At 50.8% G+C, this 17,935-nt stretch overlaps 6 protein-coding genes across 6 annotated transcripts; 3 read left to right on the forward strand and 3 right to left on the reverse strand.

The window, feature by feature from the left end:
• Positions 1–1,003: 1,003 nt before the first annotated feature.
• TrAFT101_010032 (uncharacterized protein) lies at positions 1,004–3,532 on the forward strand. Its single transcript, XM_024901882.2, has 5 exons — positions 1,004–1,788; positions 1,874–1,888; positions 1,950–2,351; positions 2,418–2,871; positions 2,947–3,532. Exons 1-5 carry the CDS (start codon positions 1,507–1,509, stop codon positions 3,249–3,251), a joined length of 1,458 nt encoding a protein of 485 aa, XP_024761032.1. The 5' UTR covers positions 1,004–1,506; the 3' UTR covers positions 3,252–3,532.
• A 121-nt stretch (positions 3,533–3,653) lies between these two features.
• TrAFT101_010033 (uncharacterized protein) lies at positions 3,654–5,214 on the forward strand. Its single transcript, XM_066128818.1, has 2 exons — positions 3,654–4,877; positions 4,928–5,214. Exon 1 carries the CDS (start codon positions 3,742–3,744, stop codon positions 4,741–4,743), a length of 1,002 nt encoding a protein of 333 aa, XP_065984943.1. The 5' UTR covers positions 3,654–3,741; the 3' UTR covers positions 4,744–4,877; positions 4,928–5,214.
• Positions 5,134–5,827, reverse strand: TrAFT101_010034 (uncharacterized protein; the record flags this gene model as incomplete). The annotated part of the gene is made up of 2 exons (XM_024905454.2): positions 5,134–5,604; positions 5,780–5,827. 2 exons carry the CDS (start codon positions 5,825–5,827, stop codon positions 5,134–5,136), a joined length of 519 nt encoding a protein of 172 aa, XP_024761030.1.
• Positions 5,828–9,683: 3,856 nt separating this feature from the next.
• On the reverse strand, positions 9,684–12,500 carry TrAFT101_010035 (uncharacterized protein; the record flags this gene model as incomplete). The annotated part of the gene is made up of 3 exons (XM_024899965.2): positions 9,684–9,803; positions 10,019–12,386; positions 12,478–12,500. 3 exons carry the CDS (start codon positions 12,498–12,500, stop codon positions 9,684–9,686), a joined length of 2,511 nt encoding a protein of 836 aa, XP_024761027.1.
• A 247-nt stretch (positions 12,501–12,747) lies between these two features.
• Positions 12,748–14,379, forward strand: TrAFT101_010036 (uncharacterized protein). Its single transcript, XM_024899991.2, has one exon. The coding sequence runs from the start codon at positions 12,962–12,964 to the stop codon at positions 14,123–14,125; it is 1,164 nt and encodes a 387-aa protein (XP_024761026.2). The 5' UTR covers positions 12,748–12,961; the 3' UTR covers positions 14,126–14,379.
• A 67-nt stretch (positions 14,380–14,446) lies between these two features.
• On the reverse strand, positions 14,447–16,016 carry TrAFT101_010037 (uncharacterized protein; the record flags this gene model as incomplete). The annotated part of the gene is made up of 2 exons (XM_024900006.2): positions 14,447–15,317; positions 15,385–16,016. The coding sequence occupies 2 exons, from the start codon at positions 16,014–16,016 to the stop codon at positions 14,447–14,449; spliced, it is 1,503 nt and encodes a 500-aa protein (XP_024761025.1).
• Between the last annotated feature and the right edge of the window lie 1,919 nt (positions 16,017–17,935).

The raw sequence follows: 17,935 nt of genomic DNA on the forward strand, positions 1-17,935 counted from the left end.
TTGGCAAATATTTTGTAACTGTTACTAGATGAGCTAATAGCATCCTTTCTTTCTATATTGGCACGGAATGAGGAGGATGCGCCCTTGAAATGCATGTAACGCTGCATACATGTACTTACAAAGGGCTGTTTTTTAGAGACTAACTCTCTAAACGGTATGAGTTACGCGAAGTTGAGAACAGTGCCTCTGCTAGGAGCCGATGTGATGCTGGTTCTCGAAGGATTCGAGCATGGACTAGGACTACAATTGAGTAATAGAATCATTAGTGGATAAGCCTTACAAATACACAGTTGACTTCTTGGGCCGTTGGCACAATTTTCCGGAGCATCAGCTTATGGATATGCGTAAGGTATGTAGTCACGATAATCTATGCATCAATTGCTAAATTCTCCCTCCTTTTTTCTTTCTTCTTCTTTTTTTTTAAGAATAAAGAGTAATTGATAATTGCCACTTCATATGCAGCATTATACAGCATAGAATGAAACTGCGAATAAGCTCAAGTGTTTAACCATCTCTTCGTGGTGCCCATCTCTGATACGGTGATAGCCCAAAGGCTTAGACGGTGAGGTGTAGTATAGACATGGACAGGATCCGACACGTTGTTGCCACGTTCTTCTTCTCTTTTAGATTACAAACCCAAACAAGAATCCTTCCAATACGTGCATCTTTTTTTCGGTATATCCGTCCACAGCCATCTTTCACATGGCTTTACAGACTGCCAGAGGCGGGGCTCCACAGGGGAGAGATGGATCGCGGTGGGAGGTGCACCCCACAAGATCCAGAATAACGGATGACTCTTAGAAGCTTAAAACTAGCACAGCCTCGTCCCGACACTCCCCGATACAGTATGCCGCTGCAGCCTCGGCAGATACAGGGCCGCGTCCCTCACATGATCTTTACATAAATGTTTGGATGTAACTTGATCAGTTTACAGCACGGCAGCTGGCTGCAAATGTATCGTGTTAACTTGTCAATCGACAAGCCGATCCAATGAAAGCCGATCGTCACGCTCAAATAAGCGTGTTTGCACGATTGCGATCTCCATCTGCCAGCCACCCTTGCCTAGTCCGTAGCTTAAAGCCAAAATTACGTGCTGGGGTTTCTTATTAAGGCCTGCCCTTGTGACTGTGTCTGGCGAATCTGATCTTGACAAGTTTGCTCTATTACGTTGCAATACGAAGCTCAGGGAACTCGATTGCATTGAGGGCGCCGCTAACGGAGTCATCTCTGCTTGGTAATTGCTGGCCGGTGAGCAGAATGGGGTAATCCTGAGAGGGCGCTAACAAGTCTAAATACCCGATTCACCGTAATTGCGGGAAAGCAACACAACACATCGCAAAACAACTGATCTTAATTGGGGCCAAGAGAAGATAGCTGGCATCGCCATCGCAGAGTATTAATATGAGCTTTGGCCCTGGAGGAATCGTCGCTGAATCCTTGAGTCTCTGAGACAACGTTTAACAACTACAGCTAATCTAATCCTGTCTGCTGCCGCCCGTCTCGACAATGGCGACATCTACGGCCACAGAGACTCTTCACACTACAGAGGGCGGTATTCCATTGGAAATTCTTCCACCCCAGGCGGCCTTCAAAGGCAGTCGTGCCTCTAAGAACTCATTTGAAAATGCTCCCATTCTCGAGCCCGCACTCACTCGCGAAGCCTCGACCCCTCCGGACGACGCCTTTGAGGCAAAGGTGAAATGGAACTCGCCTCCTATCAACAAGTACCGTGTCTTTTCCACCTTTTGGTCCTTTTTCGTTTTGGGAATGAATGATGGCTCGTACGGTGTAAGTGCAGTGAAAAAATTTGATAGTACCCGGTGGTTACATTGTTTCTGCATGTACAGATACTGATTGCTCTTCGTCTCTATAGGCTCTAGTTCCTCAGGTATGACGCTCGCCGCCCTGTTCGTTTACAACAGAATGGAAATATTAATAGATGGTTATAGTTGGAAACTCATTACAATCTAACTTACACCGTTGTCTCGCTCATCTTTCTGTCGCCATTCGTCGGATACACCATGGCGGCCTTTGTCAATAGTCCCCTGCATGTCCGCCTCGGCCAGCGAGGCGTAGCCATGATTGCACCGGCGTTCCGTCTGATTCCCTATCTAGTTATCTCTTTCCATCCGCCATTTCCCGTTCTCATTGTTATGTATATCCTCGTTGGTTTCGGCAATGGCGTCGTGGATGCTGCGTGGAGCGCCTGGATCGGCAACATGGCCAACTCGCATGAGGTGTCAGGCGTCCTGCAGGCCTGCTACGCTTTGGGAGCAACGATAGCTCCCCTGATTGCCACCAGTATCAGCTCACATGGACACGGGGGTTGGTGGACGTTCTATTACATCATGGTACGATGATTTCCTGTGATTTGCTTTGATATGCCAAGGTCCACGACTAACAACAATATTTGACAGGTCAGCGCCTCGGCACTCGAATTCGGTGCATCCACCACCACATTTTGGACTCAGACAGGCTCAGTATACCTGAGTGAAAATCCTCACCAGAAGGCTGGCGAAGACACTACCTCAGGACGAACGAGGGAAGCTCTCAAGAACAAGCTCACTTGGTTTTTCTCTCTCTTCATCTTCTTGTACGTCGGCACCGAGGTGTCCATTGGTGGTTGGATTGTCGTCTTCATGACAAAAGTGCGCAACGCCTCTACGCTTGCCGGTAGCGCCACTGCTACTGGATTCTGGGGCGGCATGACTGTAGGAAGACTTGTCCTAGGATTCGTCACCTCCCGGCTGGGCGGCTTTCGGGCTATGCTCTTGTATCTCGGGCTAGCTATTGTCATAGAGTTGGTCTTCTGGCTCGTCCCTAACATGGTAGTTACCGCAGTGGCATCTGCATTGCTGGGCATGATTTTGGGTATGTCAATCTTTCGTCTTGCCCTTTTCTTGAAAACGACGTCTATTCACATACCTATACTAATCCTCGTTACAGGACCCATCTATCCCACGGCAGTGGTGCTTATGACTACAGTTTTACCACGCTCCCTCCATATCAGCGCCATTGGATTTGCGACGGCCGTTGGAGGCTCTGGCTCAGCTGCTCTGCCCTTTGCCGTCGGTGCCATTGCACAAGCAAAGGGCGTCAAGACACTGCAGCCCATTGTTCTCGCATCTTGTGTTGTAATGCTGGCAGTATGGCTTTTTGTACAGCAGCATCGACCGAAAGACAAGGAGGAAGGTTTTAGTATGGCCATCTTCAAGCGGATGCGTGAGAGGGTTCAGAAGATGATCCGCTGAATCGAACGGTTGATCCAATAAAGGAGGCATGCAGTATCAGATGCCACTAATATGATTGATAGCACCTATAGGTAGAACTAGGTTGGCAGGCTTGGTTTGTCTCTACATGCTACAGAAGTTGCTAGGAAGACGTTTTAACTTGGAGTATCACAGTACTCATGGAGAAGGAGTGTTATCGTTCTACACATCAGTTCAGGCTTTTCCTTCAATGTACATATTATCACAGAATAATTTTGAACCTAGTTTAAAACAGAAAATCTAAATTGAGTGTGTGTTTGGCATAGCCTTGCTATTTACTCCGTATTTGTACTATATTTGAAAAGCTCCAGGACAGCGGGAGCCCAAGGCTGCAGAAGGCAAGGTTATTTATAGTGCCCCCACACACACCCGTGGCCTGCTAGCCTGGCCAGCCCCGGTTTGTTTCCGCACCTTTCAGCCTCAACCTTTGACAACCAAAGCTCTGCCTGGCCGTGACTATGGCGCCCCAACCATGAGCCATGAGCCACCGTCGCCAAAGAGGCGGCATATCCTTTCATCCATCAACCCGAGCAACTCGCCAGAGAAGCACCAAAGGGAGGACGCGCCAACAAGCCCTTCCGCAAATGACGTCAAGCCAGCCGCAGGCAGTGATGGCGAAGACGCAAACATGGATACGACGAGGCCGAGGCGATCACGGCTGAGGCTGAAGGGCGAGAAGCGCCGTCACCGCTCTCGAAGCAAAGAAGATGAATCTGGCCACCGTCGACACCGTCACCGCAGCCATCGCGATCGCCATAGCCGACGACGTCACCGCTCGCCCACGCCGCCTAATCCCCATGACCCTCCGCCGCTTGACACAGAGGCCGCTTTCCGCGAATCGCTGTTTGACGCCATGGCGGACGATGAAGGCGCTGCCTATTGGGAGGGCGTCTATGGCCAGCCTATTCATGTCTATTCGGACGAAAAAGTCGGGCCGGCAGGCGACCTTGAGAAAATGACGGATGAGGAATACGCAGCGTATGTTCGGCAGAAGATGTGGGAGAAGACTAACGCCGGGCTGCTGGAGGAGAGGGCACGGCGCGAAGAAGAGCGCAAAAGGAAGAAGGAAGAGGACAGGCAAAATCGCAAGCTGCGAGAAGAAATGGATCGAAGCCTGCGCCGATCTGAAGAACGACGTCGGAGGCGGCGCTGGGCTGATGGATGGGATACATATACGCGGGCTTGGTCGGCTTGGGACGGCACTCTGGACAAGATTGCTTGGCCGGTCTTGGGTGGGCAGCGGAAGGACGTTAATGAGGAGGCAGTTCGAGATTTCCTCATATACGGCCTGAGCCTGGAGGATATTGGAGAGAAGGAGTTTGCTGCGAAGCTCAAAGAGGAGCGAGTGCGCTGGCACCCCGATAAGATACAGCAGAGGTTGGGTGGGCAGAGCGATGGTGATGTTATCAAAGACGTGACGGCGATTTTCCAAATCGTGGATAGGCTCTGGGGACAGACGACGAAGAAGTCTTGATAATTCCCGTTGTAGACTATGGGCGTTGGGTCATTTACTGAGCAATAACGAATGCTAGATGCTCTCGTGTTCTCTCTCGTTTAGAGAGCGTGGCACAGAATGGAGCATTCAAAGGGAGATTTATTTTATCCAAGGTAAATCAAGACTTGATTTGAATTAAATTCACAGACTGATATAGTCTTAGACTCGTTATTTCATAATTAAAAGGCGCCCTTAACAAAGGCATGTCACAATACGCTCTCGTGAATTAGGGGGGTATTTTTGTCTTCCTCCTTTCCTTTACGGTGTTCCCTACACCATGCACATACAAATGCGTATATCCATCCATTTCCCTCGGCCAAAATCTGGCTCCATAAAAGAACACGTACGGCGAGCATTCACCAGCCTCGCTTACATGTTAGCGAGGATAGCAGCTCCTCCCATCAGCGCACCCATGGCCACGTAGCCGGTCTGAGCAGGGCCAGCAGCACCCTTTTCCTTGGTGGAGACGGCGGCGGCGGCCTCGCTGGTTGCGCTGGCGAGGGACGCGCTCAGCTTGGAGATTTCGCTGCTGTATGAGGAGGCAGCCGAGCCGGTGGCGGTGGCAGCGACGCTGCTGAGGGAGCTGAAGATTGAGCCGGCCTCGGAGGTGAGGCTGGCAATGACCTTGGAGGCATCGGACGCCTCGGTGTGGAGGATGGAGTTGATGGCGCTGCCGATGGCGCTGCCCTTGGATTTGCCCTCGTCAATGTTGGAGTGGATGCCGTCGATGAAGGTTGAGACCTTGTTGGCGGCACCGTCGATGAAGGTGGAGATGTCGCCGAAGAGGCCTGGGGCCGGGACGGGAGCTGGGGAGGGAGCGGGTGAGGGGGCTGGGTTGGCCTGGTTTTTTTTTTGGAGAATGTTAGCGTTTTGTGTGGTTTATATGATGTGTGGTGTTGGGAAGTATATATATATATATGTGTGTGTGTGTGTGTGTGTGTGTGTGTGTGTGTGTGTGTGTGTATGGTTCAAAGAAGTAAGATGGTAGAATGATGGAAGCCGATTTGATACATACCTGAACAAGGGCGGCAACCGCGAAGATGGCAATGCTAGAGAACTTCATGGTGAATGTGTGTGTGTGTGTGTGTGTGTAAGAGAGAAGTTTTGGTAGATTGGAATTTGGAAAAGTCGAGAAGACGGGGTTGGTCTGTCTGCGTTTGCTGTGGCAGATAGATTAAAATGGGAGTATGTTGATGAGAGAGATCTGGCTAGTAGCAGAATGGCAAATGTGGAGAGGAAGCGTGAAATAGAAAAGCACAAAACGAATGGGGAGAGAGAAGAATTTATACAAGAGAGCGAAAGATGAAGAGTGCCAAGGCTGTGTCACATTTAATCTTGTTTTAGTCGCCGTGGTAATATGGGCTTTAAGACTCGGGGGCGGCGGGTGGAGGAGAAGACGGCGAGGGAAGCCCAACCAACCAAGGATAGCCAAAATAAAAAATAAACGGTCTCAGCCACCTGCTGTGCTGGTGGTTTGTGCTACGTCTCCCCCCCGTGAGGCAGCCCATCTTTGTCAGTGTCTACTGGTGTCTTGTCTGGGCTGATTTTTTCCCATGAAAATGGCTAACAAGATTCAGGGCAGGGGTGGCCTGGACCCCGTTAGTGGAGGAGGATGAGAAACATGAAGATGAGACAGATTAGTCTTGTCGTTAGTTCGGCGTGTGTTTAGCTGGGCTGGCTAGTGGTGGCTGGTGGATCATGGCGCATGCAAGTCAATTTGGGGCGCGTCTTCTGTCTTGTTTGCTTGCTGTTCAGTGCAATAGGATTAAGCGAACAAGATTAAGTAGCAGCATGTATTACGACTACTACTGCCTGCATACCTCTCTCTGCCTTAGTAGCTGAGCAGTGCGGCGTGTGCGTGGCGGCAAAGAATCCTCCACGATGACGTCTGACTTTTGTGATTGGCGAGGCGGCGATCCTTTTCTGCTTCATGTCTGGCGGCAGATGAGGTCTGTCCCAAGTAAAGGGCACTAGTGTCGGCCCCAGGTTGGTAGTTCGATTGCCATGCCCAAAGACACGCCGAGTTTTGTTGCTCCTTGCTTGACCGCTTTCTTGAGAAAAAAAAAAATGCGATGGGGGAGAAGACAAAAATAACACGAATGACAAAGCAGCATCTACAGGCATTATCACGCAACCAGAATCCTGCTGTACAAGGCCAGCTGCGTTTACGTTGCGGGCAACGTGAGAGGCTCGCAGTGAATCGAACTAGTCATGGGGAAATAAGATCGAAGCAGCAGGGGAGTGGGCCACAGGCACATGCAGCTAGCAAACGCCCTGCCGGTACAGTAATATCCAAATGCTGGTACATGCCGCCAAAGTACCGATTCTCGACAAGGGGGAGGGGGGTTGGAAACGCCGCCAAAAAAAGAAAAAAAAAAAAGAAAAAAAGCCAAGTCTGGCCAAGCCTCGCCCAAGAAAACCAGGGAGAAGGGAAGAAGGCCAGGGCTGGAATATAGGGAGTCGGTGCAAGTATGTGTTACTGCCCAGCCACCGCCACTTTTTTTTTTTCTTTTTAAGAAATGGAGGGAAATGCTTAATGTCTTGGTTTTTATGTCTTGGTTTTTTTTTTTTTTTTTATTCCTTGTTCTTTTTCTTATTTCTTGGGAATAAAAAAGAAATGAAACGTAAAAGGCGTGGTGGCCGACTCTCCCCCAGAAGGATCGAAGCCCGGCGGCTGGTGGAGCAGTGGTACGGAGGATCGAGAGCCTACTTCTAAGCGTATTGCTTGGAAGCTGCGTGTAGATGTGAAGAAGCGGACATGGCCTGTTTTAGAATAAGTCATGGGTGCCACCGGCGGGCTGGGTTTGATTGGATGGAGATGGGTCAGATCAGCTTTTGGAGGTTTGCGTTGTACAAGCAGAGTAAGCGTCATGACGGATTCAAAGAGATGCAAGGCTTAGTATAATTGTAGAGCCGGCGTTTTGGAGGAAAGGTAGCCGCTGCGAGTCCCTAGGCTGATGGAAACGGGCTTATGCTATAAACACCGCTTGGTTTATTATTATGCCTGAAACCAACGTCAGTATTACTACTCCTTTCTTCTGCATATCTGCGTGTAACATTGTGTTGGTAAAAGGCGTTTCTTCTTCCCGTTGCAACGCAGCCCGCTCAACCGCATTCATTTCCCCTTCTTCTTCTCTGGAGAATAAAATAGAATGTGCTATATTTGGTCTCGATTGTTGTCCGTGATACAGCTCAAGCTCAACGACCCATGAGACACTCCTCCGCGTCTGATTACATACATATACGGGGTATATTCTATGTTTGTGTTACTGCTTGTCCAAACAGTTGGGCCGAATTTGAGAGCCAAGTCGGCATCTAACACTTCTTCTTTCTTCTAAAATGATAATGTTAACATAATAACAAAGAAGAAAGCCGATAGAAGGCGAAATAAAAGTGGTCATGGAATAGAATGACCAGTAATTTCGTCTCTGGAGATAAAGGCAAGGCAGATTATCATGGTGACGATACACCTTGTTGCACCAGTCTTGGATAATAAAAGGGGGCCGAGTGAGCCAACGCCTCAATCATGCAGTTGTACCACCACAAGCATTTGCAAGATACACGTCTCATGTTCCGTCATTGCGTCCATGTGCATGGCTAGGGGCAGGATCAAGATGCCGTATCCAAAACCAAGACATTCTGTCTCCCCTCCCAGCCACGGAATCCAATGAGAATAATGGCGCACGATTGCTACATCAATCTCCCTTTTTTGCAGTGCTACAAGCACATCCGTGCTCACCGCTCGTGCGCAACCTTGGCGTCATAGAAACATGAGGATATCCAACCAACCAACCAACCACCTCTGCCTAGGGGTTTTTTTTTTTTTTTTTTCCTCGGCCGCTATGATGCCCAAGTCCGCTTCTCATCGCCGCCTCGGAGACTTTGCCGAGACACTGCGGCCCTTCCTAGCCGGCTGTCTCCGATATCATGCTGTTGTCATTCCGTTGCAACGCCAGTTCGGGTTTCGCCTTGCCGTTGCTCGGCCCCCTGCTTAGGAATGCCTGTAGTAATAATGACGCCTGCGTGAAGCCTTCAGCGCTGAACACGTCAGACATGTCCCTCTTCTATGCAGGAGCTCGCCAAGGCAACATTACTTGCTGGTTATGGAGGGAAAAGGATACGAATAAGCAGGAGATTGGGCTACTATTTAGTTCCATATAGCTGGACGGTCAAGAATAGCCAGCGTTGAGTGTAAAAACGTCAACATGCAACAGGCAAGCTATGATTTCCTAAATGGGACCATAATTTCCGCCGTAGCCAATCTCAATATTAAGCGCATCTGCTCCATACTTTAGGCAGAATGGGTATTAATCCTTCCTATTAAAATAACCAGCCCTAGCTTTGGCGATCAAACGGCCTTCGTCAATCTCAACATCACATTTGTTTTTCATTCTAACCACCTGCAATAATATAGAGCTGGTACCATTACGCCCAGAGTTGAACTGCATCACCTCGGACTTATTCCTAGGATCGACAACCCCAGATGTCATCAGATGGCGTCCCCTGTCGTACGTAATAAAGGTATACTATCCGGTACCTACAGCAAATGTACCTACCGTTGCAGGCCCTAGAAAAAACCTCCGGTCCTTGTTAGGCTGCTCCACAGCGGCTGGGTGCGCTGCTAGCATCTCCATCGTGTCACAAGTCTCCGGCATGCAGCCTCAGCCACACGTCGTCACTTTCAAGATAACGCTTAATTCATCACGGAACGCGTGTACATTTTGCCTCGTTCGGGCATCTGACTCGTAATAAGAAAAAAAAAAAAAAGAAAATCAGGGCTATTCATACACACAATTGTAAAAAAAAAAAAATAAAAAACCAAAAAGGGCAAAATAATGATTGGCTGCGTATGTCTTCTTCACAGCCCGCCTCCAAACTCAATTCCAGCGCCCGCTCCCCACTTCCAAGTACACGCAAGCTCAAACCTCTCTGTAAGGTGAAATGCCCTTCTTCAGCTCTGCCACTATCTCAGCAGCTTCGTCAGCCCCCCGAGCCTCAAAATCGTAGCGTTTGCTCTCCGTGGCTTTGTAAACGACAAGCTATTTTTAAATAGTCCCAGTGTTAGCCTCATCCGGCAATTCAGATCCAAAATGAATACAGAGAAAATAAAACGTGACAACGAAGCTGAGCCCGCCACCCGCAACAACACAACTCCACTATGCGGGGAGGCTGTCATGGCAAGGCATGTAGCTGAAACTCAAGAAAAGAAGAAGATAAAAGAGAGAAAGCTTAAAAGAATGCTGTTGCTACTCACCTTGACGTTGGTGGGGTGCTTTCGAGGCACCTTGCACCCGATCACGTTGCTGAAGTGCACCGTCGTCGTCTTGCCTCCACCCTCCTGCATGGCCTTGCCTCCGGAAGCCGGCACAATGTGGATATACTCGCCATCAATCACCAAGACTCGCTCGCTCATGCCCACTATTCGCATTGGCTGCTTGCGCCACACCGTGTACCGCTTGTAGTTGGCGCTCGGGAGCTCATCGGGCTGGATGACCTCGCGTGCCAGTGGATGAGAGCCGGGTGTATACGCCTTCTTGTGGCCCTTTCGCGGTGGCTGGGGCCCTTCTAGCATTGCTACCATCTTCGGTGACGAGGTTCCCAGAGAGCCCGTTGTGGCTAGCGGGCCATCCGTCGCAAACCGACGTCGGTATAGTTCTAGATCCGTCACATTTCCTATCGATGATACTGGCCGGTCCAGCATTACCAGCGCTCCAGACCCGGGCAGCTTCAGTACGTGATTTGCCTTGTCAAGGTTTCTCTTGCGGCATACTTGATCTAGTACTTCTGCCAGATATGTGTCGGTGGTGATGTCAAGAGTCACCATTTGACCGGCTGCCACATCAGACGACATAATGTAGATCCGTAGCAGCTTCTGCTGACCTCGCATCGCATTGGACACCGTTGCACGTGTCTGGGGAGCATCTGCCAGGAGCACATTTGGCCGGTACGCTGTATTCAAAATGGGATTTGGTCGCGGATGATCCGACTGCGGAGGTGAGAAGATGCCGAAATTGATATTGCCATTTCCATTGGCATTTTCCATTTTAGGTGTAGGTGTTTCAGCCTTGGGCGATACTGCCTCCTCCGGGATGCTATCTTGAGACGGCTGTGCTTCCTCCTCCTCGTCTTCCTGGGGAGTTAGCTTTTGGTTCGCCTCATACTCTGATTCCGTAGCGGCAACGATGGCAAACTCGTCGTAGACTTTTGAATTAGATCGCCCTCGCCCACCGCCTCGCATATGTGCATTGTTGACGGTAGTTGCCGATGTGAGAGGCTTTGTCCGGTCAAACGGGGGGAAATCGTCATCCACCTCGCCCCCTTCTTCTACCATTCTGAGCGTATACCAGTTGATATTGCGCTTCTTGGGGGCTATAGCTGGCTCTCTCTTCTCCTCGTTGTATCGATACAGTCCCAGACCTATCAGATCAGCTATTGTGACAGCCCTTTCCACTCCCTGGCCATTCTGCACTCTGGGTCGAATAACCACCTCCAAGTACTTGCTAGGAGCGTTGGAAAATGCTGCGTAGATGCGAATAGAAATAGCCCCTTGCGTTCCCTCTCCGTTGAGGTGCGCAAATTTTTGAAAGGGTACGCTGGATTTGTACCGCTTAGCCTTTATAGCCGCGGAGAGTAGACTTTGGGGTTGAACCACGCTGAGAGGTCGGATAGTGCTCATCGGGCGCGGAGGCGGTAGTGCATCGAAAACAGACGGCGACGTATGTACCCGAGACGTTCGAATAGTAGACTGTCTTCTGGTAAAGTTTCTAGGAGGTGTGCCTACCACTTGTCGAGTAGGCGACGCATTCATGGGCGCATTCATCGGGTTGTTCTCCACAACGTCGAGGATCGAGGCCTCGTCAATGCTTGCAACATACTCTCCCGACATATCAGAGGCCTCGTCAGAATCGTCTTCGTCTTCATCATGTAAAGGATCCGCGATCTGTACGCCTGGTGAGGGCTCTTCGTTGATCTTGTCCTGCATCCTCATCGCCCTCGTCGCCGCTCGCGCAGCCTCCCTATGCCTGTACGCAACCGGCATGTCGAACTCGTTCTCGGAGGAAACCTCGCTGCTAGTCACGGTGTCTCGTCGTGGTCGCCCCGGTAGGATGTTAAGAGATGATTGGGAGCCTCGTCTGGGGGCTCGAGGAGAGGTATTCATCGGCGGGATGTGAGAGGCTTGGCCAGGTGAAGATCCGGCGCGGTGCCTCACGGGCATCTTGGCGAACTTGATCTGCTGTGCCGCCCGATGTTCAGACTCGTCATCGCTCTCATCGCTAAAGTCGCTGCTGTCCTCTTCTTCCATCTGCTCTCGGCGCCTGCGCCGCTTGGTTGCTGCTCCCGGGCCCATGGTGTCGGCCCCCCCGCCAGTAAGCAGACCGCCATCTTCGTAACCATCTTCCAGCGTCAGACCTGCCTGCCGCGGCGCCTGGAAATATTCTGAAGCAATTGCCGTAGGTATCGGCGGAGAGTGTGTCCGCTTTATATGTGACGAGTTCGGTCGCCAGCCAGCTGACTTGAATGGCGCGGTATTGATGCTGCTGTCGTTAACAGTGATGAGTCGCTCGCCCACGCCGTCGGCGATTTCGTTGAGATAGCCAGTGCGAAGCTGGTATGTGACAAGCCTGAAGAATCAAACACCGTTAGTTGGGCGAATGGCCTATGCGCCAACAGGTCGGCAGGCGATATCGTCACCCAGGGGACTTGCGAACTCACTCTTCCAGCTGAATGAGAGACATGTTGAAGACGGCTTGTTGGAGGAAGCGGGCGGGTTGTAGGGGTTAATTCGAGTTGATGAACGTATTCATAGGATTGAAATAGGCATTTGCGGGCATGCCATTAATCGCTCACATGTTTCCTCGTCACAAAGTTGGACTCGAGGGAGGCGCAAAGTCAAGTAAAGCCAGAACGATGATGCTGTTGCTCGCAGCTTGCCGTGGGGTAGCATTAAAAGGGTCTCGCACTAACAGATAAGATACCAGAGCCGGACCCCTGCTTTAGCGCATCAACCGCTAATACCTGCGCTATTGTATCCACCTGCCTAGGTAGCTCGCTCACGTCAGAGTGCTGCTACGGTCTTTAATCGTCACTCTTTTTTTTTTTTGGCTCCTACATACAACTATCACATCAGAGCTTGGCCTGTCGCCTGACCATACAATACGTCGAATCCGTCATCGCATTTCGAACTTCTTACTCCATAATGGGTCTCGTCGATTACTCCGAGTCCGACTCCTCAGATGCCGAGGTCGATGCGCCGCAGCCCGTTGCGAAGCCTGCTGCGCCAAAGAAACCTGCATTCCAGAAAGTTGTCGACCGGTCGAATCCAGGCAAAATCGTCCTCAACCTCCCTCAGGTTTCCTCCTCTAGCGACGCGAGTGCAGAGAATAGCAATGAACCCCCGGCAAAACGTGCGCGCACCGGCGGAGGCGGCCTCTTCGCCGGCTTCAGCTCCTTTCTCCCTCCACCCAAAAATGCTGGGAAGCCGATACTAAGCAAATCTTCGAGTCGACCGGGCATCAACCTCAAAACTAGTGCGGAAAAGGGATTCAGCCGCGATGAAGAGCCTTCAAATAAATCCAATAGCGACGCTGATGGTGCGGCGGGCGGTCTGAGCTTGCCACCTCCTAAACGACCAGCCGAACCGTCAATACCAGATACAATGAAACCTGCGGAAGAAGTCAAACTCGTGGGGAAACCGTTAATGTTCAAGCCTCTATCAGTTGCTCGGAATACAAAGAAGAAACCTATTAAGAGTACGGCAGTCCAGGCTTCTACAGCATCAGCAACGAAACCAGTAGCTTTAGCCCCGGAAACAGCATCAGCAAAGCCTGAACCGGCACCAGCCCCGGCGCCAGCTCCGAAAAAGACGTCGCTCTTCTCTATGCACGTCGAGGAAGACGCAGCTCCAACAGCGACGGCAGTTGGAGGGGCATACGAGCCCCTCTTTGAAACTGGCGAGGCTATGAACCCATATGGCCTTGATGCCTATTCTCAACAAACGAACAATGGTCAGACGGCTGCTGCTTCAATAAACACGAGAACAGAGTCATTAGACAATGTGGCCGATGATTTGAATCTTTCTGCGGCAGCGAGACGGGAATTATTTGGAAGAGGAGGAGGAGGAGATACGCAGATGGCGAAGAAAGTTATCAATTTCAACATGGACCGAGAATATCAACACAACGAAGAGCTCAGAGCTGCTGGCGAGCAGCAGACACACAACCCCGTCCGCGCCATACACAGCGGCAAGCACAGCCTGCAACAGCTGGTACGGAATGCTTCCTCTCAGCGTGACGCTCTGGAAGAGAGCTTCGCAAAGGGCAAAAGCAACAGACGAGAAGCTTCGAGTCGCTACGGATGGTAATGAGCGTAAGACGATCTATGCACTTGGGAACTTGTATCAACGATGCATTCATACGTAATTTGTATATATTTTGTTTCATGCGTATGTGCGAAATTTCTCTAATATACCCTCCCGTTTTGCCACCTAAAAAAAAAAACGCCAATTCACCTCGCTTCCCAGGATGGAATAAAGTAGAAACTTATAGAATGTAACAACAAAAAAATGTCTGAAAAGAAAGTTAGAAAGTGGAAAGAAGAATCTGAAAGAAAGAAAGAAAGAAAGAAGAGAAAATAAAAAATCATGTGCCACATTCACTCAATACAACGTCTTCATAAAAAGGCATCAAAACGTTTCTACCGCTGCCGTTTTCCCTATCTGCAGCCCATTTCCGCCCATGAGGAAGCCCCATTCTCCGCGCGTTACGGGGGAAATGTCGTCGTATCCGTGGGGAGTCATGGGTCCTATGGCCGGTGAATGCAGGTCCTGGTTCGGGCTGAGCATCTGGTCAATGGTCAGCCGGCTATTCCACATGGCAGCAGCGGTTTGGTCCACGGGCCGTGCGGTATGGGCTTCGTCCTCGGAGTCTTCGTCTTCCCGGGGCACTTCGTCTCCTAGGTCCAGATACTTGGATTTGGCGGAGAAATCGGTTTGCAGCTTCAAGGCAGGGCCGATTCTGCGAGGGGTTGGTGGTCTGACAAAGGACACGGCCGTCACGGCGACCCCTATGATGTCCTCGTCGAGGATGGTGCTCGAAGGACTGAGGCTTCCGTCTTCCCAGTCTTCGAATTTGCTTTTCGGCGGCAGATCGAGCACAAATGGCTGAGTCACTACTTCCGGTGCCATGCCGGTGATGCCTCCTATCTGGTCATATCCGCCGTATGCTCTTTGATACATGCGATCGAGATCCATGATGGCGGAATTGCTGACGCTCAGCCAGTCGAATGACCGAAGGAGGTCAGATCTGGTTACTCGACGACCATTGTGGGCCAGGACAAAGCGGCGCAGTTCGTCAACGGCATCTTCCAGCATGAGCGCGGAACCTGTCTTGGAGTAGCTTGATAGAGCGCTCTTGATGCTGTACAGTCGATCGAGAGTCAGCAGGGTCAGGCCGTCGGACGAGAAGAGGATCTCGTTTTGGACGACGGAGCTGTGGAAGAGCTGGGTTGCAAGCTCACGGGTGCTCGGGCTTGTAAAGGGTACAAGCCATCCGCTCCTGGACGCACATTTGCTTGTGTCAATACATGAACTTCTTCTTGTTTTTAGCCCTGTTCTGCGCTTACCCGACGCCAAACTTATTCCCCGCCTTGATGAGAGTGCTTTTCAGGATCTTCTCTGTTCGCGGGGATAAGTCGCCAGAATAGAAGCAACGAAGCCCCGTGCAGGTCGGGGTTGGCGGTCCGTTGCTATCAATGGTCGTCAGCGATGATGCCGTGGACGGCGTCATCGGCGGCGGAGACAACGGCGTGGTGGGTGAGAGCGGCCATCGAAACCTGGGACTCGGCAGCTCGGTGGTTGTGAAGGGGCGTGAGATGGGAGGAACGGCACTCCTCGGGCTTTGGGCTGAGCGGCCTGATCCAACGACGTGCTGCGAAGCGGATCGCATGAAATGCTTCAACGCTACGACGGGACTGGACAATCCTAGGCGACTACTGCTGGTGCTGCCGCCGGTGAGTGGAGGGGATAGAGGCGTTCGAGGGGTGCCCGGCGTCCGAGGCGTTGAGGAAGCGACTGTGTTTGTGTTGAGCAGCTGGTAGTCTCTACGGACGATAATGAGCGTAAGGTGGACAGCCTTCTTCGCAAGCCGGCTAGACGTATATTCAAGGACTGGCGCAAGATGAGGGGGGACATGTTGGGCGTCGAGGACGGATGGGCCCGCCTCGAGGGGAGAGGAGATCTTGTCCTTGAGCGCCATGATACCTCATGAATCAAGGACGGTGTGTACGAAGGGGAATCGACAATGCTCGCTGGAAATAAGAGAGAATAAGAATGGCCCCAAGATTTGCCTCAGCCCGGCTCGCTGGGTCGTTCGTCATTCCCTTCACAGAGCAGAACCATACAAACAAAAGCAAGTCGAGTTGTTGTTAATGATGCTGCCCGCCACCGCCCGGGACCGACGTCGTGGAAAAGAGAAAAGAGAGGGGAGGGAACAAGGTCAAAAGCGGATCCTGCTGAAGTTATATCGGTTTTCCTCGTGTTTCCCCTCCAGATCGCGGCACATCCCAGAAGCAGGTACAGGCCTACAATGTCACCTGAAGAAGGGCCCCGGAAGCCAAACCGTCTATGGAGCCTCAAGCATTCCCCACGCGACAGAGTTATTTTGAGATGTTGAAACGGCACGCTAGGCCGGCCCATGCATTAAGCCCGGCGCGTAAAAGGCTCGCAGGCTAGCCAGGTGTGCTGCCCCATGGCTTTCACGTTTGCTGCGACCTGCAGAGCATGCCATGCCTGTTTCCCAGGTGGTGGGTGCTGGGACCAGCTAATTGTTTACATGGATTTTGTGTTGTCGTCCGTCAGCAGCCGGTATCGAGAGTTTCCGCATGATTGAAGCGCCATGCAGAGAGAGAGAGTTTCGAAGCTGATGTGTGCTTGGTGACGGCCCCGCTGCGGGAGTGGAGTTTGCCGAAATCTCACCCCGGAACGAGTGATGGAGTGCATCATCTGTCTGTGCTCTCAACAAACGGTCTGTGACTACAGAAAAGAAATTTCGGTGTCAGATCGCAGAGTGAAGCAAGCTGAAGGAGGGGCCAGAAGCATGTGTGTGACCCCCAAAACAAAGAAGAGCCAAGAGATTATTGCCAACGCAGCAATTGATTTTCACTGCTGAACCAACAGCACAACCGCAAAATGTGACAGATGATGGACTTTTCTGCGCTGGTCTCTCTGGGCCGCCCCCCTGTCACGCACATGAGGTGGGGGAGAGCACCGTCTGATTCGCCAGCCGTGTCACAGGCTGGGCGCCTAAAGAAGAATGTTTATTTTTAAACCGCTGTGCTCTGGATGGCTATTGGCCAGACGGGGGGCTCTTGTGTGAAGAAGAGCACAAAAGCCCTGGGATAAGCGCAAGGGGAAGGTTTTTGCTAGTAAAAGTTTGGCAAAATGCTTTTCTCTACGACTGTTGGAAGCAAAAATTATCGTGCGAGATTTTGATGCAGTGTAACAGAGGACGCAGATCTGGCTGCAGATTGCGGATGTGATTTCATGGAGACTTATTTTATTTATATAAAAATAGAACGGAAGTTATGCTGCCCCCTTGTTTTTGAGCTGATTGATATCTTCCGAGCGACACGAAGGATCTGCTGTTGTGGGTTGTTAATTAATACTAGAATGCAGGAAGAAGGGGGACTCGGAAGACGAAGAAGAAATTTGAATTTGTGAAAAGAAGGGGCTGGGATGTGGATTTTCTTTTTGAGTGCATTGTTTCTGCATGACATGCAAGTCACTAAATCATTACTAGTTAGTTGTAGATCGTCGGCTTGTTGTTGTTGGTCTGGTCTGGAGATTGTGTGAGAAAAGCGGGAGACGCAGCTCCGCCCTTGGCAAAAGCTTGAATGAAATGATACTTTTCGCGTCACTCCAGCAACTAGGCAACTATTGAACACCAGCCTCCTGTATAATGCACTCATGAAAGCTTAATTTCTGGTTTCCTAAGTAATTATAATTAAATTGTTGGGATTATTGTTGAATATATTTTTCTTGTAGCATCTAGAGATTTAGAGGGGCTTGCTTAACCCTTTCACATGCATGCCGAGGAATGGCTTGCCGAAATAATAGGGAACCCAAAAATGAACATATGCATATACTACAAGGATAATAACAACACTGTCACCAAAA

The sequence above is a fragment of the Trichoderma asperellum genome, chromosome 6, assembly GCF_020647865.1.
Source record: "Trichoderma asperellum chromosome 6, complete sequence".
Classification (NCBI taxonomy): domain Eukaryota; kingdom Fungi; phylum Ascomycota; class Sordariomycetes; order Hypocreales; family Hypocreaceae; genus Trichoderma; species Trichoderma asperellum.